The following is a 24,781-nucleotide window of genomic DNA, read 5'->3' on the forward strand; positions in this document are numbered from 1 at the left end:
AAAAAAATTCTCTGGAGAGAATTTTTTTTTTTTAAAGAAATACCAGCACTCATTTAGAGTTTGGGATTTGTGAAATGAAAGAAAGCTTTAAAAGAGGCAAACCTGATTGGCTGAGGCTGCTGCAGCGAAGGGGACACTTGCTGTAGGAGCTGTTGGTGCAGAGACAGTGGCGGACGAAGCGCTGTGCATCATGGAAACTTTCAGGAGGGGAGCCAATGAAGCGGTGTGGGTAGCATTATGGCAATGGAAGTGGAATTTTGGCATGGTGAATATCAGAGCAGCAAGCCATCATATGTTAAACCAGCAGATGGCATGCAATCACAATGCAAAGCAAGAAAGCATGGTAGAGAAATAAAACAAAAAGGGAAAATAGCTTATTACACGTACAATTTAAAGGAGTCATAGTTATCAGCAATTCCCAGGGGGAATTTTTTTTTTAGGTATTTGTTAATGTTATCCAACAGGGTGTCCAGGGGGAAAGCATTTTTGAAATTCCCTGATATTTCCCTGACATTTCCCTGTAACTTGCAATCTAGTTAAGGCACGGTCGTAGATGATGTCATAGAAACATAGAAGACTGATGGCAGAAAAAGACCTCATGGTCCATCTAGTCTGCCCTTATACTATTTCCTGTATTTTATCTTACAATGGATATATGTTTATCCCAGGCATGTTTAAATTCAGTTACTGTGGATTTACCAACCACGTCTGCTGGAGGTTTGTTCCAAGCATCTACTACTCTTTCAGTAAAATAATATTTTCTCACGTTGCTTTTGATCTTTCCCCCAACTAACTTCAGATTGTGTCCCCTTGTTCTTGTGTTCACTTTCCTATTAAAAACACTTCCCTCTTGAACCTTATTTAACCCTTTAACATATTTAAATGTTTCGATCATACCAAACGGCTAAGCCATGGAGAAATATCGGTAGCTGAGGAAGCACATTGTTGCCACAGTTTTTGCTTGACTCTGCCAGGCAGTGCAATCTGGGTTTTTTACATGATTTTCCCCTGACTTTTAAACATTTTAATACAGTTTGTTTTTTTCCCTGATTTACTTCGGGTTTTTTTTCACGAATTCCCTGATATTTCCTGAACCACCAATTCCCCTGATAATTCCCTGATTTTCCTGTTTTCCAGGTTAGCTGGGCACCTTGTCCAAGTATGGGGTAATGTTTCAATATCCTATAGTTTCAATAATATTTGAAAAAAGCTGGTATATGAATCTTTTTGCCGCTGTGATTATCTAGATCTGGAGTTATCGTATCTCATATGGTTCTAGAACGAAGAAGGAAGCAGGGGAGCGTTATTTGAGAGGAAGAAATCAGTGTATTTTCACTGTATATTCTACACAGTATTTTTATTTATTTATTTTATTTATTTATTAAATTTGTATGCCGCCCCTCTCCGCAGACTCCTGAAAGCATGTGCTCTAATTTGATTTTAGTCAGCAGTGCATAATGACTTTCTCACGAAGCATTCATCATCATCAACATCTACTTTTAATGACCTCGCAGGATGGAGGCTGGGTAATTGAGTGTTTACTGGCTGTGCTTTCTGTCGCCAATGCAGTTTTATTCAGCAAATATATTCTCAACGTACCCAGAGAGTGAAATACGGTATCTGCTTCAAACTCACAGCCTCCTCATTGTGAGGCAAGAGCTCCACTTCTAGACCACCACACCACTAGTGAAACATTTCTCCTCCTTCCAAATTATCCGGTTTCATTAAGATGGGGTGGGGAACAATTTCCCTGTTTATGCCCCAACTTTCCCTATGTAAACTTGCCTGTCTATTCTTTTAATGCTTCTTATTAGTGATGGGCAAACTGAACCCGCACAATTCAGGTCCGTACTGAACATGAACACGAAATTTTTTCAAACTTTGGGCAAAGTTTGGGTTCGTGTTCGGCGTTTGGAGCTTTGACATCACCGGCAGGTTGCTAAGGACGCCAAGGTGATCACTTCCTGGATTCCATGGAATCCAGGAAGTGATCACCTTGGCGTCCTTAGCAACCTGCCTGTGATGTCAAAACTCTGCTCCCGGAATTCGTCGTGTGAGGGATTCCCCGTTCGGGTTCGAGTTCAGGTTCGGTTTCGGCCGAATTTTGCGTAAAGTTCGTCTGAACTTGCCAAACCCGAACACCGTTGGGTTCGCCCATCACTAATTCTTATAGACCTCAATGACTAATGGAATAAAAGCCACAAGCTCACCTTTTTTTTTTTACAACACCTTCACAACCAGCATGTTTATATTGCTAAGGGGCACTGTTAAAAATTGTGCATATAGTTCTAGAGAACAAACAATGCACGATTCACATGTGCTTTTCTGCTTAACTTCGATAAGAAAACAGAAAACTTTATACAGCGAAAAGGACATAGAGTATATGCCACAGATCAGATATGAGAGCATGTGTGCATGCCGGAAACTGGAAGACCAGCTGCCCAATGCGTATGCACGCACTGGGAAGGTGAACATCTTCCGCATGCCACCCAGTGTGCATGTGTGCCAGAGACTGGAAGACCAAGTGGAGAGCAAACTGGAACTGCAGCCATCCGGCACACGTATGCGCACTGGGATGCTGCTCTTCCAGTTTCCAGTGCTCCTGCATGCGGGAAGACCAGCTGGCCAGTGCGCTGGAAGCCGGAAGAGCAATGGGTGATGGCTCGTGAGAAATGGCTCTGCCATGGGTTCACCATCACAGCCATAGATGCAACTACAAACTTAAAAACACTGCCATCTACTGGTTGGATACTGTTGTGCTTGTGGCAAAAATACTAATTATTCCAACAGTTACCTTTCTATAATATTAATGTGGATTCTAGCAACTGCATCACTCAGAAAGAGGAAGTTACTTTATCTTGATACCTGATACTTGCAATCCTTTTTGAAACAGTGCCTTTTGCCATCCTCAGGCAATATGTTCAGGTTGTTTTAAAACAAAACTACATCTCAATCTCTTTCTGTCTTTTATGTTATGTTATCTACTAAAATAATGGCTGTTTTATGTGTTATCATTTTAGAAACATAGAAACATAGAAGACTGACGGCAGAAAAAGACCTCATGGTCCATCTAGTCTGCCCTTATACTATTTCCTGTATTTTATCTTACAATGGATATATGTTTATCCCAGGCATGTTTAAATTCAGTTACTGTGGATTTACCAACCACGTCTGCTGGAAGTTTGTTCCAAGGATCTACTACTCTTTCAGTAAAATAATATTTTCTCATGTTGCTTTTGATCTTTCCCCCAACTAACTTCAGATTGTGTCCCCTTGTTCTTGTGTTCACTTTCCTATTAAAAACACTTCCCTCCTGAACCTTATTTAACCCTTTAACATATTTAAATGTTTCGATCATGTCCCCCCTTTTCCTTCTGTCCTCCAGACTATACAGATTAAGTTCATTAAGTCTTTCCTGATAAGTTGTATGCTTAAGACCTTCCACCATTCTTGTAGCCCGTCTTTGGACCCATTCAATTTTGTCAATATCTTTTTGTAGGTGAGGTCTCCAGAACTGAACACAGTACTCCAAATGTGGTCTCACCAGCGCTCTATATAAGGGGATCACAATCTCCCTCTTCCTGCTTGTTATACCTCTAGCTATTTTCTTAGCTTATTTCCAAAGATTCTGATTCAATTTATTGATTATGAATATATCTTCTATTGAACGCAGCATAACTTGTGTATTATAATATATGTTTCTCACTGGCTCTTTTCCTGTGCAATTCCCTATAACTTGTAGGTCCTGCTTTCCTGGACAATTCTGAAGGACCAAGAAGCATTGCTGAACATGTCAGTCTTATTCTGCTTCTTTTATACGACCAACACTGTTTTATAGATGCTTCTACCACTTGCTGAGGCTGATTCACATTTTGGGGGAACAATGTCCAATATGAATTTTTGCTTCCAATGAAATCCTCCCTCCCTTTTATTTCTTAACAATTTGTATCTGCTTCCATCACAGCCTTTGTTATTATTTAATCTCCTGATTCTTAGGTTTCTGCACCAAATTTGTGAATAGGTGCAGGATGTTATCTAGGAAACAAAGCAGAAGAGCCTAATAATGCTTTCGGGAATATTTCTCAACTTCCTAATCTTGACTACAGCCCTCACATTCTCTGGTAGTCTGCCATTCAAAGATTTACTTGGTCTGCTTAGCTTCTGAGCATGTGCAACGTCAGTTAAATCTCCTCATCTGCATTATTATTATTATTATTATTATTATTATTATTTTATTATTATTATTAATTAGATTTGTATGCCGCCCCTTTCCGGAGAGGCGGCTCACAACAAAAACAACAATGACAAATCCAATATATTAAAAGACATCTAAATGATATATAGTTTACTTATGAGGCACATATGAAGTAAACTATATACCAGTGATGGCGAATCTATGGCAAGGGTGCCACAGGAGCCATATTTGTTGGAACATGAACCATTGCCCTAGCTCAGCTCCAACATGCAAGTGTGTGCCAGCCAGCTGGTTTTTGGCTCACACGGAGGCTCTGGGAGGGCGTTTTTGGCTTTCAGAGAGCCTCCAGGGGGGTGGGGGAGGGTGTTTTTACCCTCCCCCAGTTCCATGGAAACCTTTGGAGTCTGGGGAGGGCAAAACATGAACCTATTGGGCCCACCAGAAGTTGGGAAACAGGCCGTTTCTGGCCACCAGAGGGCCTTCGGGGGTGTGGGGGTGTGTGGAAGCTGTTTTCACCCTTCCCAGGCATTGAATTATGGGTGTAGGCACTCACGCATGCATGATAGCGCGTGTGCATGTTATTTCGGCACCTGAGGGGGAAAAAGGTTCGCCATCATTGCTATATACAGCATATGGTAAAGTAAAAACTTTGGTCATGATCATACATAGCTCATGTTACATTCTTCGGCCACAAAATAGAAGTTTTGCTTTATTCTTTTTTGACTTCCTAGCTGAAGTGAGTTCCCGTTGGTTCGGACTGGTTCTATAGAACCGGTAGTGGAATTTTCCCCCACTCACTGAACCGATAGCGATCGCTGGCTGGACATGCCCTCAAACTGGCTCTCTCAGCGGTGGCATAGGCAGCGCCATCTTGTTTTCATTTCTGTGCATGCATAGAAGCTGGGATTTTAGCACTGCGCATGTGCATGTGTGGCACATAATGCATGCACGCCCATGCAACGCATGGTAGCGAGGGAAGTCAAAATCCACCCCGTTTCCTAGTACATATATCTATGAGAAAATAGTGTTTTTTAAAAAGGTACCAGAAATTGCATTCCAACCTTTCTTTCTTCCCAGGTTGTTTGATAAAACAAATATTGAGGGTTCACTATTTTATGAGCACCTTCAAATAGTTTATATTTAAAAGTAACATGAGTTCAATTTTTTTTATTACACTCATGAACAGTATTATAACATAATGGTAATCATTTGATAAAGACTGAGGTACTTCATTCTATATTGTAATTTGTCCAACAGCGAAGTTTCATTACCGGTATTATATTGTAGTAAAAATATAATGAACTTCCTAATTTTGGAAATGGAAAAATGTAGCCATTAAAATAACCTGAATTTGAATTCATATTTTCTTTTGACTTTTTATTTTATATATGTATGAGTCTTTTGGAATTTTATATTCCAAAAAATACAGTATATAACCACATATACATGCACAAAGACCTTTCTCCCCTCCTAAAATAGGGTGAAAATATGGTCAAAGGGGCTGAAAATAGCTTGTGAAACCTCAATTTCAGAGGCTTTTTCTCCAGCCCTTGAAGCCTCCATTTGAGAGGCTGAGTGGGGCTACAATGGAGGTTTCACAGACTGGAAAAATGCCTCTGAAATTGAGGTTGAAGCCTCTGAAATGGAGGTTTCACAGGCTGAAAAAGAAAGGCATAGAACTCACAACCAACAAACCTCTTTCTAAAGTTCACCTCTGGAATAGGTGATTAAGGGTATACAGGGAGGCCATCCTGTCCAAAAACTAAAGTGTATCTTATATTCTAGTGCATCTTATAGACTAAAAAATACGGTGTGTATATGTGTGTGTGTGTGTGTAGATTATACACACTCAATTTTATGGTCCTATAAGCACACTTACAATTTATTTTATAATACATTAGATATAACCTAACTACTATCTAAAATTATTTTATAGAGTCTCAATAAGGAAAGTGAAGATAATAATAATTAATTTTGATTCGTTTTTCTGTTTGATTCTGTTTTCTAAAGTTGAGGCCATCTGAGAAACGTAATCTAAAACCTTGATTTTGAGGCACAAGTACTAAGGCTGGGTATTCAAAAAGCACCTTAATAATGTGATTACTCAAAATTAATATGAAAAAGGTTTGTTGGACAAATGGCTAAATTAGAAAAGAGAAATTTTCTAATGTTTCAAAATTTAAAACTCTGCCGCTATATATCATTGAATTAAATGAGAATTACTTCTTATAGGACTGTACAGTGATCCCCCGATTATCGTGAGGGTTCCGTTCCAAAACCCCTTGCGATAATCATAAACTCGCGATGTAGCGGCACGGAAGTAAAAACACCATCTGCGCATGCGCGTCCTGTTTTCCATGGCCGCACATGCGCAGATGGTGGAGTTTGCGTGTGGGCGGAGGGGAAGACCCCTTCGGCCGCCCAACAGCTGATCTGCTCCGCAGCGCGGCAGCAGCGAGGAGCCGAAGATGGGGCTCCTCGCTGCTGCGGCGCTGCAAGCGAGCAGCCGGGCGGGCGGGCGAACCGGCAAGCAGCAAGCGATCTTGGGGTTTCCCCAACGGGGAAACCCCAAGATCGCTTGCCGCTTGCCCGTTCGCCCGCCCGCCCAGCTCCTCGCTTGCAGCGCGGCAGCAGCGAGGAGCCGAAGATGGGGTTTCCCCATCGCTGGAGAGCAAGAGGGGGAGAGATAGAGAAAGAGAGAGAAGGAAAGAAAGAGATGAGAGAGGGAGGAAGAGAGTGTGAGAGAGGAAGAAGCAAGATAGAGAAAGAGAGAGAGAAAGAAAGATGAGAAAGGAAGGGAGTGACGTCATCGGGTGGAAAAATCGCGATATAGCGATTAGCAATGATCGAGAGTGCGAAACTCGGGGGATCACTGTATTGTTAAATAGCTTTATAGTAGTTTCGAATGAAATATATTTAATGATTTTTTTCTGCAAATATTAAGATAACATTTCTGGGAAATACTGATAAAAACTTTTTTCACAGCACAGTGAAAAAGAACATGTAGGCATACGACTATGGGACTTCAAAATACTAATGAAGTTAACTTGCTTTTTTCAATAGTTTGTCACACAATAATGCTGGCATTATAAAATATACATTAAAAAAAGCAAAAGCACACTGAACTTCATGATATAGGTGCATTTTGCAGTATTGCAAATGAGGATGCATCCAAGTAGCTGCGTTTTGTTTCTTTTTTTAAAAAAAAAAGTCAAATATTTTAACAATTAGAGCAAAAATTCAAAATAACCATTTATTTTAATTCTCCAAACAAAGAAAGGTAGAGAATATTATTAAAAAGAGATCAATAAATAAGTTTGGAACCTACCAATACTGGTAGCAGGTGTCATGCACAAAACTGACCCTGTGTCATGCAATGGTAGGTGAAAAATGGTGAATAAAAGAAAGAAACAGGTTAGTTGTTTAGAGTTAACATTGAAAGATCCAAGCATCCCAAGGAATAACCAAAATGAGTTCAATAGAAATTCAAAAAGGCTATTCATAGCTTCATTGCTATTCTAAAACATTTCATTTCTAGGTATAAATCTGTATAAATACACATCAAATGAAATTCTTTACTATGGTCAATGATCAAATGTTATCAATATAATATGCAATGTATCATAACCTGTACAACAAACATTTCATTTAATATTGAACAATGGGACATTCTCATTAAAAAGAATTCAGTTTGAATAGAACGTATAATGATAACTGTTTTACAATGTGAGCTCTATTCCTGCAACCTGGTGTCATCTGCAAATGTATATTAGGTCTGTTCTATTCCCTCTTGTAAGTCATTTGTAAAGATATTGAACAGTACTGGGCCTAAGACAAAACCTTGGGGTATCCCCTGCTTATCTCTCTCCTTGTAGAAATAGTTCCATTAAGGACTATATTTTGAGTGCTATTTGTCAGCCAGTTACAAACCCATCTGGTGGTGATGCTGTCTATCTCACATTTTTCTAACTTACTAAGAAGAAGATTGCCTTACTGAAATCTAAGCATACTATGCCCACAGCATTTTGCTCGACCACTAATTTAGTCACTTTGTCAAAGAATGAAATGAGATTTGTTTGGCGTGATCTGTTTTTGACAATCTGTGTTGGCTAGCTTCTGGTTACAACTTTGCTTGCTTCTAGGCGGTCACAAATTTGTAGCTTGACTATCTTTTTCAGGATCTTCCTAGATATTGATGTCAGGCTGATGGGTCTGTAGTTTTCTGGATCTATTTTTCCCTTTTTTGAAAATGGGAATCACATCAACTCTTTTCCAGTCCTCCTGTAGTTCCTCTGTGCTTCAGGATCTTTGAAAGATATGGTTCAAAGGTTCCGATATTATATTTGCCACCTCTTTCAGAACTCTGGGATTTAATCCATCTGGTTCTGGTGACTTGAACTCATCTAGGGTGGACAGGTGTTCTCTTAGGGTGGAGCGATTGTTACTTGCCTATTTTAATTTGTACTCTTAGTCTGTCTTTTACTGTTCTGTTCTTGGTAGAGGTTAAGCTGTTTTCTCCTTTTGTATGAAGACAGATGCAAAGAATGAATTAAGCAACTTTAATTTCCTCGCTCCTGCCCATTATTTCCTCGCTATCATCTCTCATTAGTGGACCTATTGTTTCCTTGACTTTTTTTAACATGTTGAAATAAACTTTTTTTAAATTATCTTTGATTCTTGTTGCAAGTCTTAGTTCATTATCAGCCTTAGTTGATCTTTGCAGATTCAGGCTATGTGCTGGTATTGTGCCTTAATTATGTCTCCCTCCTTCCATTGTTTTTATACTGATCTTTTTTTGTCTTAAGCACCCTAGTATTAAGCACCATTCAAACTGGCAGAACCGTATGTATGAAACAACTATGCACCAAAATGTGTATGTTCAGTGTTGTTAAAACATTTTTCTAGAATATTCTGCTTGTTAACACTGGTTCATTTGGTGCCTAGTGTCAAACTGTAGGTTACATTATCTACATAGGAAATGGTGAGTTTCATGTTCACATGTTATTCTCTTAATGGCATGATACGTTTTTCTTTTAGGTCCCTTTTATATTACAAATACGATCAGATCAGAATCTGATGGATAGATACCTATGAGTTATTGCATGAAAGCAATCTGCATACATATTTATCAATGAATCATTGTCTGAAAGTATGCAACAGACACATAACCATGGGCAGAGAACTGATTCTGCATTTTTTTTTAAAAAGTGAAATTTAAAAAAAATTCCTCTACTGGAGTCTAAGGGGAAGGGAAATGAAGTTTACTGAGAAGGAAAATCCTAGGGCAGATTAAGATTAGGAAAATAGTTTTAAAAAACTTTAAGATCCTTCTAGTAAATATTAAAAAGGCAGAAAAAGCAGGAAAAAGAAGGAGGATAAGACATATAATTTCATTTACGGTGATAGAAGATTATCATTATTTTATTCTGTGCTATTGTCAGATTTCATAGCCTTTGTGAAACTTTCTCATATGACTTAGTACATGGGGCCTCAGAGTTACCATCAAATGTGATAGTATCAGTGGTTCTCAACCTTTCTAACGCTGCGACCCCTGAATACAGTTCCTCGTGTTGTGGTGACCCCCAATCATAAGTCTATTGCCAATTCTCCCAACAGAGCTTTAAGATGATTGGCAGGAAGGTCATAGGGACACCCCCATTGTAAACGCTTGATTGGTCAGATTGTAAAAATATGTCCCAGGGTGCCAGAATAGAAGCTTTAGTTTCTAACACCATGAGAAATTTCTAACACCATGGTGTTAGGCGACCCCTGTGAAGCGGTATTTTGACCTCCAAAGGGATCCTGACCCCTAGGTTGAGAACTACTGAAGTAGATTGACAGTATAACAGATCTGAAACATAATTTTCCCCCTGGAAAGAAATAAAAGAGTAGCTTTCTGGTATACATCAGAAACAGAGAAGGAGAGAGTAAGGCCAACTCACATAATTGTTTAGAGGAAAAACGGAATAGGAAGCAGGAGCATAATATACAGATAGTCCTCAACTTTCAACATTTCATTTAGTGACCCTTCAAAGTTACAATGGCATTGGATAAAGTGATGTATGGCCATTTTTCACAATTGCAATCTTTGCAACATCCCCATGGTCATTTGGTCAAAAAATTCAGATGTTTGGCGGTTAATTTGTCTTTATGACAGTTGCTGTGTCCCACGATCATTTGCGATCTTATGACACTGGGGAAACCAGATTCACTGAACAACTGTGTTACTAATTTAACAACTTCAGTGAGTCACTTAGCAATTGTGGCAAGAAATGTGATAAAAATATCTTACTTAACAATGGACTCAATTGTGGTTGTAGGTCAAGGACTACCTGTACTCTGCCTTAGATTGTAGGAAAAAAGGCAGGATATAGTAACAACCACAAAAGTAATGTACAGTGATACCTTGTCTTACAAACTTAATTGGTTCCGGGATAAGGTTCTTAAGGTGAAAAGTTTGTAAGACGAAACAATGTTTCCCATAGGAATCAATGGAAAAGCAGTTAATGTGTGCAAGCCCAAAATTCACCACTTTTGCCTGCCAAAGCGCCCGTTTTTGTGCTGCTGGGATTCCCCTGCAGCATCACAAAAACACGGAAGTCCGGAGGTGAAGTTTCCCATGGAGGGGAGCCTCAGGGGAATCCCAGCAGTACAAAAACGGGTGCTTCGCTGGCAACGGTAGTCCGGAGGCGGGGCATCCCAGCGGCGGCGGTGTGTTTGTAAGGTGAAAATAGTTTGTAAGAAGAGGCAAAAAAATCTTAAACCCCGGATTTGTATCTCGAAAAGTTTGTATGACGAGGCGTTTGTAAGACAAGGTATCACTGTATTCCCAATAAATCTTAAAATATTTGCTATGTCCTTCTGAGTTCTTCTAAGTCTTTAAAATATCTATATAGATGTTTTAAGAAATGTATTTTCTATGTAGAAAATATCTATGTAGAACATATTTAATTCTTCAAACATGCCAAAGAACCAAGACAAAACCCAAAGGTGCTTTTCCAGGAGGCAACAAACTTTTTTTCTTCTTTGAAGACATCTTGCTTCTCATTTAAGAAACTTCTTCAGCTCTGACTGGATGGTGGGGAATGGAAGGATTTATATACCTTGCATACCAAATCCTTCCATTCTGCACCATCCCGTCAGAGCCGGATGGCTTAAAAAAAAAACCCCAAGAAAGTCCAGGTCAGTGTTCCCTCTAATTTTTTGGGGGGGTGAGCGGAAAAGTATAGTGTCTGAGCGGCAGTCCCTTCGGGACTGGGCAGCACAGAAATAATAAATAAATAAATAAATAAACAAACAAACAAACAAACAAATATTGTGTGTCTATAACAGTGAGCTCATAATAGGGCCACTTAAATAGTTGAGCTAGTTTCAAACTAGATTTTGATTTTCTTTCTCTCTTCCTTACTCCCATTCTTTTTCTTTCTCTTTTCCTTCCTCTCTTTTTTCTATCTGTTTCTCTCTCTTCCTCTCTCTCTCCTTCCCTCTCACTCTTTCCCTCTCGGCTTCTGGGCAGGTTTGGAAAACTCTGAGTTGATGATGATTTTTAAGTGAGCGATTGCTCACTGCTCAGCTTAGAGGGAACTATGGTCCAGGTGCCTCCTGAGAAAGCACCTTTGGGACAACCTTGACCTGGATGACTCTACAATCTGAGACAAGGACATGCCTCTTTCCAAAAGACTGTTGGAACACCAGGGTTAATCAAACAGTTCAGACTAAAACTTTTTGATCATCTTTCATATTCTTCAGAAATATTAAAAGTTTTTTGTTTAAAGCATTGCTAATGTCCTCCCCAAAGAGGTGACAAAAGGGACACAATTATTCAGATGAAAGCTCAAGGAACGGGATCACGGGGTGGGGGGCTTTTTTTATTCAGAGACAAAGGAATCAAGTAAATAAACATTTTACTTCTAAACAAAACTTACCAGTGGGAATAAATGATGCATGCTGCTGCAACTGTGCACTAGCAAGGGCCTGTTGGTAGTGCAAGAAACTGGGATTAAAAACAGCACTGGCACCATTGCTTTTTTCAAGTGCTTGCCTCTTTGGTAAGGGATGAAGGACAGCAGGTGGAAAGGCCTGTGAATTAAATACACACACACACACACACATACAAAATACAAACAAACAAACACACACACACACACACATGTATATATATATCTCCATATATATATCTATGTACAAATATTTATATCTTAAATGAGGACTGTAATTATTACAGCTTTTTCAACAGTTGGAGAAGCCTTGCCATGCTGCAAAGGCAGCAGTATAAAATTTTATTATTACTGGTAATTAATGCACGGCACAATTAAAACTAAAATGATAGAATCATAGTAATTAAACTAAAAAAAAGAAAGCCTAGAGAAAACATTATTTTTTTGAAATAGGGTTTAAAAATATGACTGAAGCGTTATTTGCATTTGTTTCTATTTATAAAAAGACACATGTTATTTATTATAGAATAAACAGCATCAAAGGGTAAAAACACATTTTTCTTCACTTTTAAAATAGGTCAATTGGCAATGAAACTTTTGTTAGAAAAGATGTTAGGTTATTCTGTCATTAATAACATGTGAAAGTCAGATTACTTAAATACTGAAATTATGCCTTATCATTAAGAATGCAATTCAGGTAACATTACATTTATTTGCATTTTGAAAAAAGCTACATGCAAAGCAAAAGGTGAAAGTCAAAGTACCAGGTCTACAGTTGCTTCAAGAGGTCGCTTCATTGCTTTGGCAGTCGACTGAGTCTTTTTTAAGAACAGGCAGCGAGCACATGATGGCAGTGGCCAATGGAATTCAAGCGAATTAACATACAGGTAAACAGCAAGCAGAGGTGCATCATGGGAACGGCATTGCATTGTGGATAGTTGAGAAGGAAAAAAATATTCTGAATGCAAGATACAACGTACAGAACACTAGACATGCACAACAACAGAAATACTTCATCATCTAAAGAAATGAAACATTACATCTTGGATTAGTACTGAAGCCAAAAATGCATTTATCATAACTTAGTTAAAAAACATATAGGAATAAAACAGATGTTTGGAATTTAGGAAAGTTGAATAAAATAGCAGCTTGCAGACAAATAAGCATCAGTAAGCTTTTATATTATGTAGGAAAGCAGTTATTGCAATGATTGTCCTAAGCAAATACTGAAAAGTTAGTTATGCTATATTAGGAAGCATATATTAATTTCCAAAAATTAAAAATCGAAATTGAAATCACTGGAAAACAATATTTTTTAATGAAATGTACGCATATATAAAACCTAGAAAGATTAATGTTATTTTAAAGTCGTTTTTTTAAACTTGGATCTTTAGTTAATGTTACTTCTGATCCTTAATTTATCACATTCAATATATTTTAAAATGTCCTCTAATTTTAACTATATTAGGAATCACGGTTTACCACATTAAATAGGAAAAAAGTGTTACATATTTTGTTGGGATTTTAACAGAAAGACAGAATTGAAAGGGACCTTGGAGGTCTTCTAATCCAGTGTTTCCCAACCTTGGCAACTTGAAGGGATCTGGACTTCAACTCCCAGCATTCCCCAGCCAGCATTTGCTGGCTGGGGAATTCTGGGAGTTGAAGTCCAGATCTTTTCAAGTTGCCAAGGTTGGGAAACACTGTTCTAATCCAACGCCCTGCTCAAGCAGAAGACCCTATACCAGTGATGGCGAACCTATGGCACGGGTGCCACAGGTAGCATGTGGAGCCATATCTGCTGGCACGCGAGTCGTTACCCTAGCTCAGCTCTAATGTGCATGTGCGTGCTGGCGTGTTGATTTTCAGCTTGCCCAGAGGCTCCGGGAGGGCATTTTCAGCTTCCACAGAGTCTCGGGGGGGGAGGGCAAAAATGCCCTCCCAGGCTGCAGAGAAGCCTCTGTAGCCTGGGGAGGGCAAAAAAATGAGCCTACTGGGCCCACCAGAGGTTGGAAAATACAGTGGTACCTTGTCTTACAAACTTAATTGGTTCTGGGACGAGGTTCTTAAGGTGAAAAGTTTGTAAGACGAAACAATGTTTCCCATAGGAATCAATGGAAAAGCGATTAATGCGTGCAAGCCCAAAATTCACCCCTTTTGCCAGCCGAAATGCCCTTTTTTGCACTGCTGGGATTCTCCTGAGGCTCCCCTCCATGGGAAACCCCATCTCCGGACTTTTGTGTTTTTGTGATGCTGCAGGGGAATCCCAGCAGGGGAATCATAGCATCGCAAAAACGAGTGCTTCGCTGGCAACGGAAGTCTGGAGGTGGGGTTTCCCAGCGAAGGGAGCATCAGTGAAATTGCAGCATCGCAAAAACATTGAAGTCCTCGAAACCCCACCTCCGGACCTCTGTGTTTTTGCGATGCTGTGATTTCACTGAGGCTCCCCTTGCTGGGAAATCCCACCTCCGGACTTCCATTGCCAGCAAAGCGCCCGTTTTTGTGCTGCTGGGATTCCCCTGTAGCATCACAAAAACACAGAAGTCCGGAGGTGGGGTTTCCCATGGAGGGCAGCCTCAGGGGAATCCCAGCAGTGCAAAAACGGGTGCTTCGCTGGCAACAGAAGTCCGGAGGTGGGGCATCCCAGCGACGGCGGTGGGTTTGTAAGGTGAAAATAGTTTGTAAGAAGAGGCAAAAAAATCTTGAACCCCGGGTTTGTATCTCGAAAAGTTTGTATGACGAGGCGTTTGTAAGACGAGGTATCACTGTAATCTGTTTCAGGCCTCCGGGAAGGGCAGGAGCGGCCATTGAATTATGGCATTAAATTATGGGTGTGGGCAGTCACAAATGCATGACAGCACATGCACATGCGCTTTCGGCACCTGAGGTTAAAAAGGGTTCACCATCACTGTCCTATACCATTTCAGGAAAATGTCTGCCTAGTCTCTTCTTAAAAGCCTCCAGTGATGGAGCCCCCACCACTTTTGAAGGTCAGCCATTCCACTGGTTAATTGTTCTCACTGTTAGAACATTTCTCCTTAGTTCTAAGTTGTTTCTGCCATTGAATAGTTTCCCTCAATTGTTTCTTGTCTTGCCTTTTGGTGCTTTGGAAAACAGGCGGACCCTGTGGCTTAGGCAGGACGCCCTGCATTTTCTTTCAACATCTTTCAGTGCAAATTGGGTGCTCTGGGGTAGAGCTTCATTTTCGCTACCCCACTGCGTTTCCCCCTCATCCGGACAGTAGCCCACCCCTGGTTGACCCCTTTCTTCTTTGTAACAGTCACTCAATACTGAAACACTGATATCATGTCACCCCAGTCCTTCTTTTCACTAGACTAGACATATCCAATTCCTGCAACTATTCTTTATAAATTTTTGCCTCCAGCTCCCTCAACTTTGTAGCTTTTCTCCGTACTCTGTAGAACAAACTCTTTCCAGAGTCTCAACATAGTTTTTATATGTGACTAAAATTGGATGCGGTATTCCAAGATTGGTCTTACTAAGGCAATATAAAATGGTACTAACAATTCACACTGCTAATGCAGCCTAGGGTTACATTGGTTATTTTGATGGCTACAACAAACCGCTTAACATATTTAAATAATTTTAAATAAAACTGCAGGAGTCAAAAAGAGGGCGGGGAAAATATTTACTGACCCCTCACATCCTGGACACAAACTGTTTCAAACAACTCCTACCCTCAAAACGTCGCTACAGAGCACTGCACACCAAGACAACTAGACACAAGAACAGTTTTTTTCCGAACGCCATCACTCTACTAAACAAATAATTCCCTCAACACTGTCAGACTTTCTACTAAATCTGCACTTCTATTCTACTAGTTTTTCTCATCATTCCTATCACCCATTTCCTCCCATGTTGACTGTATGACTGTAACTTGTTGCTTATATCCTAAGATTTTTATTAATATTGCTTCTTCATTGCTTATTTGACCCCTATGACAATCATTAAGTGTCGTACCACATGATTCTTGACAAATGTATATTTTATTTTATGTACGCAGAGAGCATATGCACCAAGACAAATTCCTTGTGTGTCAACTTGGCCAATAAAATTCTATTCTATTCTATTCTAATTGTCCACTAGGACTCTAGGATCCCTGTCACAATTGTGTTGTTTCACCTAATCTGTACCTGTACATTTGGTTTTTCTTGCCTAAGCATAAAACTTTATTTTTCTATACACTGGATTTCATTTCATTTCAGGCCCAATGTTCAAGTCTGTCAAGATCCATCTTCTGAGGTGTTGGCTATTCCTGCCAGTTTGGTGTCTTCTGCAAAGTTGATGTTCAATATCTGCATCTAAATATCTGCAATATCTTTATCTAAACAATTTATGAAGATATTGAAGAATAATGGATCTAAACCAGAACCCTGGGCTACTCCACTGCTTACTTCCCTCCATATAGATGTTGTTCCATTGACTATACAGTGTTCCCTCACTTTTCGCGGGGGATGCGTTCCGAGACCGCCCGCGAAAGTCGAATTTCCGCGAAGTAGAGATGCGGAAGTAGATACACTATTTTTGGCTATGAACAGTATCCCAAGCCTTCCCTTAACACTTTAAACCCCTAAATTGCAATTTTTCATTCCCTTAGCAACCATTCAGATTATTACTCACCATGTTTATTTATTAAAGTTTATTTTAAAAAATATTTATTAAAGGCAGACGAAAGTTGGCGATGACATATGATGTCATCGGGTGGGAAAAACCGTGGTATAGGGGAAAAACCGGCAAAGTATTTTTTAATTAATATTTTTGAAAAACCGTGGTATAGACTTTTCGCGAAGTTCGAACCCGCGAAAATCGAGGGAACACTATACTATATTGAGTGCAGTTAGTGAGTCGGTTACAAATACATCTGGTGGCGATGCTGACAATCTCATATTTTTCTAACTTGGTAATAAACTCTCCTACTCTGAATTTTGTAAAGATGATGGAGAGTTCTAATTAACTTTAATTCTCTTCCAATAGGGATGTCCTTAATGCTAACCTTGCACCATTTTCTCACTCACTCCTCCTCAGTAATTCAAATGTCTACTAATCTGGATTTGTTTGTTTAAAAATGTCTACTATTGCTATATTACAGATGTATTTTCAGCATTGGCACAAATGGTTTCGTTCTCAGCAAAACTGTAAGCTATCTATGCAAAACAACAACACACCATAAAAAATGCTGTGTTGGATCAGACCAAGGAAACCAACTAGTTCAATACTGTGTTCCCACAGTGACCAATCAAATGCCTCTGGGGAGCCCACAAGGAGGTCAGGAGAGCATTAAAACCTCCTGGTATCTGTTCCTTAGCAACTGGTCTCTAGACGCTTATTGCCATTAGTACTCTAGAATCATAACGCCTGGTAGCTCTCATTTTATCCTTAGAATTTTAAATGCCTTTTTAAATACCTTTTATTCCAAATTGGCCCGCATTGTTGCATTTTATGGCACAAATTCTAAAATTTAACTATCCCCCGACATAATAATAACGAGTCTACAGAGAGGGGCATCATACAAATCTAATAAATAATAATAATAATAATAATAATAATAATAATAATAATAATAGCGATTTCAACAAGATATCAAAGATAACTTCTCTAACTTTAAATAGTCATGAATAGAGTCCTCACCCAAAACAAAAATATGGTTCTTAACTGAAGCAGTGCTTTTAAGCTCACACCTGCCAATTCCCGTATGGAAAATATTAAACGCTCCTTCTTTTTAAATACAGTGGTACCTCAAGATACGAACCCCTCATCTTACGAACAACTCGTGATACGAACCCGGGGTTCAGAAAAATTTTGCCTCTTCTTACGAACTTTTTTCGAGTTACGAACCGGCGTTCGGAGACTGCTGGGAAGCCGCGCGGCTGTTTTAAAAGGTGACAGCCGGGCGGCGGGGCTTCCCAGAAGCCTCCCAAACGCCGGTTCGTAACTCGAACAAAGTTCGTAAGAAGAGGCAAAATTTTTCTGAACCCCGGGTTCAGGGTTCGGGGGGGTGCTGGGAAGCCCCCCAGGCCGGCTGCGACCTTTTAAAAGAGCCGCGCCGCTTCCCATCTGTCTCCTGAAGCCGAACGGCAAAGCCGAACTTCCGCGTTCGGCTTCAGGAGACAGCTGGGAAGCGGCGCGGCTCTTTTAAAAGGTCGCAGCCGGCCTGGGGGGCTTCCCAGCACCCCCCCGAACCCCGAACCCGGGTTCGGGGGGGTGCTGGGAAACCCCCCAGGCTGGCTGTCACCTTTTAAAACAGCCGCGCGGCTTCCCAGCAGTCACCGAACGCCGTTTTTTTGCGGGGGTTTTTTTGGTTGCACGGATTAATTGACTTTACATTGTTTCCTATGGGAAACAATGTTTCGTCTTACGAACCTTTCGTCTTACGAACCTCCTCCTTGCACCAATTAAGTTCGTATAATGAGGTATTACTGTACATTCATGCAAAATTATGTTGGTTCATGATTTTCTATTTATGCTTGATTATGTTTATGTTTTGTTATATCAAATTATGTTCAATCACATCAATCTATCTAGATTTCTATTTAAAAAGAGGCAGATGTTTGAACTCTGATTTCTAAAAGCAATAAATGTCAAATTGGACATAACCTATCTGGAATGGCATAGGGTCTTCTGCTCAAGCAGCGAATTGCACTAGAAGACTTCCAAGGTCATTTCCAACTCTGTTATTCTATGTTCTATGATTCTGGTAGATTTAGGAGCATTTTGGAGGCTTGCAAGAAGCTACTAAATATATTGGTTGTTTTTCTAATAATACACTGCTCAAAAAAATAAAGGGAACACTTAAACAATACAATATAACTCCCAAGTAAATCAAACTTCTGTGAAATCAAACTGTCCGCTGAGGAAGCAACATTGACAATCAATTTCACATGCTGTTGTGCACAATTTTGTACAGAACAAAGTATTCACTGAGAATATTTCATTCATTCAGATCTAGGATGTGTTATTTGAGTGTTCCCTTTATTTATTTATTTTGAGCAGTATATTTTGTATGGTGGCTGGATGTACAATCTACAGTCTATATCACTTACCTTCCCTACTGGTTCACAAATAGTATGCATAGCACGGTTCATACTACCAGTTCCTTTGAACCGGTCCGAACTAGCTGAATCCCATATCTGGCCTATATCTACTATATAAAATAACTACATTTGTTTTATTATTTGCCCTATGGCAAAGAATGAAGACAGATTTTTGTATTAAGGATACTGTACTTTACTTCCTCACATGAACATTCTGCTTTCGGTATCTAATATATTGGAAATAATTTGCTCTCATTGACCAAATAAATTACCATAAAGGATCCACTTATACAAAGGACATTCTCGGGATAAAACAGCTTTAAAAAGAAGCTATTTTTATAAAGATATTGTAAGTAGAAATGTCATGGTCATTAAATTGACATTCCTACAAGGTTTTAGGATGATATATGTATCTGTATCTGATTAGTACTGCTTGTTTCAAAACATAGCAATACAATGACATTTTGATAAAGCCAAAAAGTAGAATTCAAACAGTCTAATATTCCATCCACTTAAAGATATTCGTGGGACTGTGATTAGATGTCACAAATAATGAATGAAGTTTACAAAAATAGGTGATAATAGGTGACAAAGTGATTTCTTTTTTTAAAAAAAAAGATTGCCCTAGCAAAAAGATACCATTCAAGATCATCATTATAAGATATTGTGAACGATTGGGAAAAATCCTTCCAGGGATTCAGCCTACACAGAAAACATATGTCAACCTATCGCAAACCATATTCCCGCCTAATTTCTTTTTAAAATTATTTTGAAAAAAGAAGACACCCAATATTTTGCCCTCAATTTAAAAGATATGCGTACTGATGAATTCATCTGTCCTTCCTTCCTAATGTTTTCATTGCTATAGTCACTGTATACAAGACATCATAACTCGCAGTTGGAACAAACCAACATGCAAATTTAATAAATTAAGAACCTAACTATCCCGTTTCCCACAAAATAAGACATCCCTTGATAATAAGCCCAAACAGGCTTTTGAGTACAGGGCAATAAAGCCAAGTGCTTATTTCAGGGTTCCAAAAAAACCAACAAAAGACAGGGTCTTATTTTCAGTGAAACATGGCACATAGATAACTGTATCGGATATATTCTAAATCAGGGATCCCCAAACTTGACAACTTTAAGATTTGTGGACTTCAACTCTGTTCTAGGCACGGGCCTCCGGAGCGAACCCCAACTCAGAAATCACTTGTTTTATGATAAAACCCCAAAGTCTGGGAAGAGAGCCAGAAACTCAGTCTAATCTACATCCCTGAGATAAAACCCATTCAATTATGTAACACATATGCGTTAGCTCACCGAAAACTTTCCCCTAGCACAGCATTCAACAAAGATTGCCTTTTTGAAGCAGAAATCATGGTTTTAAAACTTTGTTCAAGCACACCCCCAATTTCATCTCTCTTCCATAGAGTTGAGTCCCCATGCCCCATTTCCAACAATCTCATTCCTTTATACCAGGGATAAGCAAAATTGACTCTTCTATGACGTGTGGATTTCAACTCCCAGAATTCCTCAGCTAGCATGATTGGCTCAGGAACTCTGGGAGTTGAAGCCCACAGGTCATAGACAAGCCAACTTTGCCTAGCACTGCTTTACACTGCCTGGAAGTGACATCATACCTCAAAGAGCTACGGTTGTAAGCTAATACCTTTTACTCTGTAACTCCTCTCACCTTCAAAGCAATCTTCTTCCAATGGCTTTCCACTTTCATGTCTTCCTCACTGTCTGACTGGGACCACTCCCCTAATGTCACATCTTTCAGTTGTGGCGAGGGGGACGTTTGCCCAGGTTCGCCTGGTGCACCAGTTGCGGCCCTATTTGGATCGGGAGTCACTGTTCACAGTCACTAATGCTCTCATCACCTCGAGGCTCGACTACTGTAACACTCTCTACATGGGGCTACCTTTGAAAAGTGTTCGGAAACTTCAGATTGTGCAGAATGCAGCTGCGAGAGCAGTCATGGGCTTCCCTAAATATGCCCATGTCACACCAACACTCCGCAGTCTGCATTGGTTGCCGATCAGTTTCCGGTCACAATTCAAATGTTGGTTATGACCTATAAAGCCCTACATGGCAGTGCGCCAGAATACATCCGGAACCGCCTTCTACCGCACAAATCCCAGCGGCCGATAAGGTCCCACAGAGATGGCCTTCTCCGGGTCCCATCGACCAAACAATGTTGTTTGGCGGGACCCAGGGGAAGAGCCTTCTCTGTGGCAGCTCCGGCCCTCTGGAACCAACTCCCCCCAGAGATTAGAATAGCCCCCACCCTTCTTGCCTTTCGTAAGCTTCTTAAAACCCACGTCTGCCATCAGGCATGGGGGAACTGAGATATTCTTTCCCCCCTAGGCTTCTACAATTTATGCATGGTATGTTTGTATGCATGATTGGTTTTAAAATAAGGGTTTTTAGCTGCTTTAATATTGGATTGTTGCATATCGTTTTTACCACTGTTGTTAGCCACCCCGAGTCTACGGAGAGGGGCGGCATACAAATAAATAAATCAGCCCCCTCTATTGGTTCGTCAGACTCACTCAAGTCACTTTCTAACTCACCCTCGCTCTCTGCTCCCTCTGCCAACCTCCCTGGCCCAGGGTACCCAGAGGGGCCTGGCTCATCCTCCTCAGAATCTGACATGACCCGAGGTGGACAAGGAGCACTCACAACAAACTCTGGGAGCTGAAGTCCACAAGTCTTAAAGTTGTCAAGTTTGAAGACCTCTGTTCTAAATTTAAAGGTGTATGTAGTAAAGGTGTATGTAGTTAGCAGAATTTAAAGGTGTATGTAGTTAGCAGACCAGTTTATCTAAATTTCAAAGCATTCAAGTGAAAACCAAGTTAATCTTTAGAAATAAGAGTCTGTACTAAATGCAAAGGAAAGCGCTGAAGAAACAAGGACAATTAGATCTTGATCTTGGCCACATTTCAGGAAGATATCCCTTGTGCTTTAATTACTGAGTAAAAAAGATTTGCTGGGTTACTAACTCGTAAGAATAATCCATCTTAAAAGTAGCTAGCTCAAGGACTTAAAGCTGACTCTTAAAGGACTGAGTTTTCCTTGCGCTTACCATAACTGTAGCAGCTGCCTGGGCTACCGCTGCCGCCTGGTTTGTCTGGTGTTGAGCAGCTTTGATTTTGGCCTGCAAGTGAGCAGGAGGATGAAAATATTTGCATTTTTCTCTCAGGCAACGCCCTTTTATGTAATCCATACAAACAGTTACAGTGTTATCATTTGTATCAATCATTGTGCTGTCAGCAGGATGTGCAAAGCGACAATCGGTTTCACCCCGTGCACAGTTTCCTCTCTGGAATTCCCGGCAAACCTGGGGCACAAAACAATATTTATTATACACACAAGGGTAAATACACACTGAGCACAAGAAAGAATTTAAAAGGCAATTTTTAAAACGGGGCTCAAATAACCTCTGAAAATTGTTGCTATTGTTGTTGTTGTTGTTATTATTATTATTATTATTATTATTATTATTATTAATTGGATTTGCATGCCGCCCCTCTCCGCAGACTCAGGGCAGCTAACAACAATGATAAAAAAACAACATGTAACAATCCAATTTAATAAAACAACTAAAAACCCTTATTATAAAAAACCAAACATACACACACACATACCATACATAACTTGTAATGGCCTAGGGGAAGGAATATCCTAACTCCCCCATGCCTGGCGACAAAGGTGGGTCTTGAGTAATTTGCGAAAGGCAAGGAGGGTGGGGGCCGTTCTAATCTCTGGGGGGAGTTGATTCCAGAGGGCCGAGGCCGCCACAGAGAAGGCTCTTCCCCTGGGGCCTGCCAAACAACATTGTTTGATCGATGGGACCCGGAGAAGGCCAACTCTGTGGGACCTTATCGGCCACTGGGATTCGTGCGGTAGAAGGCGGTTCCGGATGTATTCTGGCCCAATGCCATGTAGGGCATAATAACTTTCATCTCAGTCTACTATGCGGGCTTCATTCCTGTATACATTCTGCAGATCTCGAGTCCATCTTGGTCCTTGATCTCTTTTAATATTTTCAATTGTGGTATCCTTCTGTTCTGTGCACGACCCTCGGAGCGAAACACCCCCCAAACTCAAAAAGCCCCTTATTGCATGGTAAAATCATACTCTTTATTGATAAAAGCACACATAGCGACAAGCATATTTAAAATGGTAAGGAAAAAGGGAGTATTTTTTCTCCGCCGCTAAGCATCAACAGATTCTGGGAAAGGTACCAAACTCAGCCTAATTGAAATTCCTTAGATAACCAGTCCATTTATCATTTAAGCATATGAATCAGCTCAACGAGAACCTGAGCAAAAATCCTCCAGCAGAGAATATCTTTTATTGAGGCAGAAATCATGGTTTTGAAGCCTTGTTCAAGCACACCCTACACCCTACAACCTCTTTCATTGAACGACGCTGGAACCCCACACCCAATTACCCCAAATCCTTTGCCTTTACACTGCCTAGAAGTGACATCACACCCCAAAGAGGCTAAGGCTGTACACTAATACTTTTTACTATGCAACCTCTCTCGCCTTCTGAGCAATCTCCTATAGCGAGTGTCTATCCACTGATTATCCACTCTAATGTCTTCCTCATCCTCTGACCGGGACCACTCTCCCATTGTCATATCAGCCCCCTCTAGTTGTTCCTCGGGTTCACTTGGGTCACTTTCTCCCTCACTCTCATTCTCTGCATCAGCTGGCAACCCTCCTGGCCCAGGGTATCCAGAGGGACGTGGCTCATCATCCTGAGAATCTGACATGACCTGAGGTGGACAAAGAATACTCACAAGGGATGTACATAAGTGCACTGGTGTGCCTTTCGTCCCCTGTCCAATTGTCTTTCCTTTCTCTCACTTATCATATATATTTTCTTTCTTTCATATATCCTCTCCTCTGAGTTCGCTTTTACCCTTATATATATTACTACATGTCTATTTTTCTTCCTATGTATTTGTGTATTGGACAAATGAATAAATAAATAAATAAACAAACAACACCTCCTGGACTAACTCAGGGGTTAGAAAGGAGGATGTGGTGCTATGGTCCTTCTTCCTAATGGAAGCTTTATTCAGCATAGACAGGGAAGACAAGTTTAGCCCCAAACTTCTGTTTTTTGGGATGGCATAAAGCTCCACCTCTCACCACTCCTTTCTATACAAAACTGGTTGGTGAAGTCATTAATATACTGATAATACTCAGTTTTATATATCAATTTATGACTGACAGAACTCAAGAAACACGCTCAAGAAACATTCTTTCTGAGAATGGAGCATACAAAGGTAGTGTTGTGTTTGGGCCTGGGCCAGCCGTTGCTCCCACAGATGGGAGAGACGTGGCACAAAGTGAATGCAAAAGCCTGGCTGACAGCCAGGAAGATGTGGCAGACAGCCAGGAAGACGTGGCAGACAGCCAGGAGGATGAGGCCACTGGGACGCAGGATTCAGCAGACAGCCCAGGGGTTTGGCATGCAGTCCCTCAGACAGTCTTTCGTCCCTGGGTTCTTCTGCAGATCAATATATTGATCTGCGTAGCCAAAGAGCTATGCAAAGAAGGGATCGCTTTAAGGAGTAT

At 40.3% G+C, this 24,781-nt stretch overlaps 1 protein-coding gene across 8 annotated transcripts in view; it reads right to left on the reverse strand.

The window, feature by feature from the left end:
* The window catches only part of MBNL2 (muscleblind like splicing regulator 2), a 65,512-nt gene that overhangs the window by 14,241 nt on the left and 26,490 nt on the right, over positions 1 to 24,781 (reverse strand). Inside the window, exons 5-9 of one of the 8 annotated variants that reach the window (XM_070751277.1) lie at positions 22,273 to 22,527; positions 12,897 to 12,950; positions 12,121 to 12,274; positions 7,524 to 7,559; positions 103 to 197 (exon numbers count right to left, since the gene is read on the reverse strand). In XM_070751277.1, the coding sequence (XP_070607378.1) occupies positions 103 to 197; positions 7,524 to 7,559; positions 12,121 to 12,274; positions 12,897 to 12,950; positions 22,273 to 22,527 (594 nt within the window). The remainder of the gene's footprint in view (positions 1 to 102; positions 198 to 7,523; positions 7,560 to 12,120; positions 12,275 to 12,896; positions 12,951 to 22,272; positions 22,528 to 24,781) is intronic. The other 7 variants (XM_070751284.1, XM_070751281.1, XM_070751276.1 and 4 more) reach the window with 7 other exon arrangements.

Source organism: Erythrolamprus reginae, chromosome 4, assembly GCF_031021105.1.
Source record: "Erythrolamprus reginae isolate rEryReg1 chromosome 4, rEryReg1.hap1, whole genome shotgun sequence".
Classification (NCBI taxonomy): domain Eukaryota; kingdom Metazoa; phylum Chordata; class Lepidosauria; order Squamata; family Dipsadidae; genus Erythrolamprus; species Erythrolamprus reginae.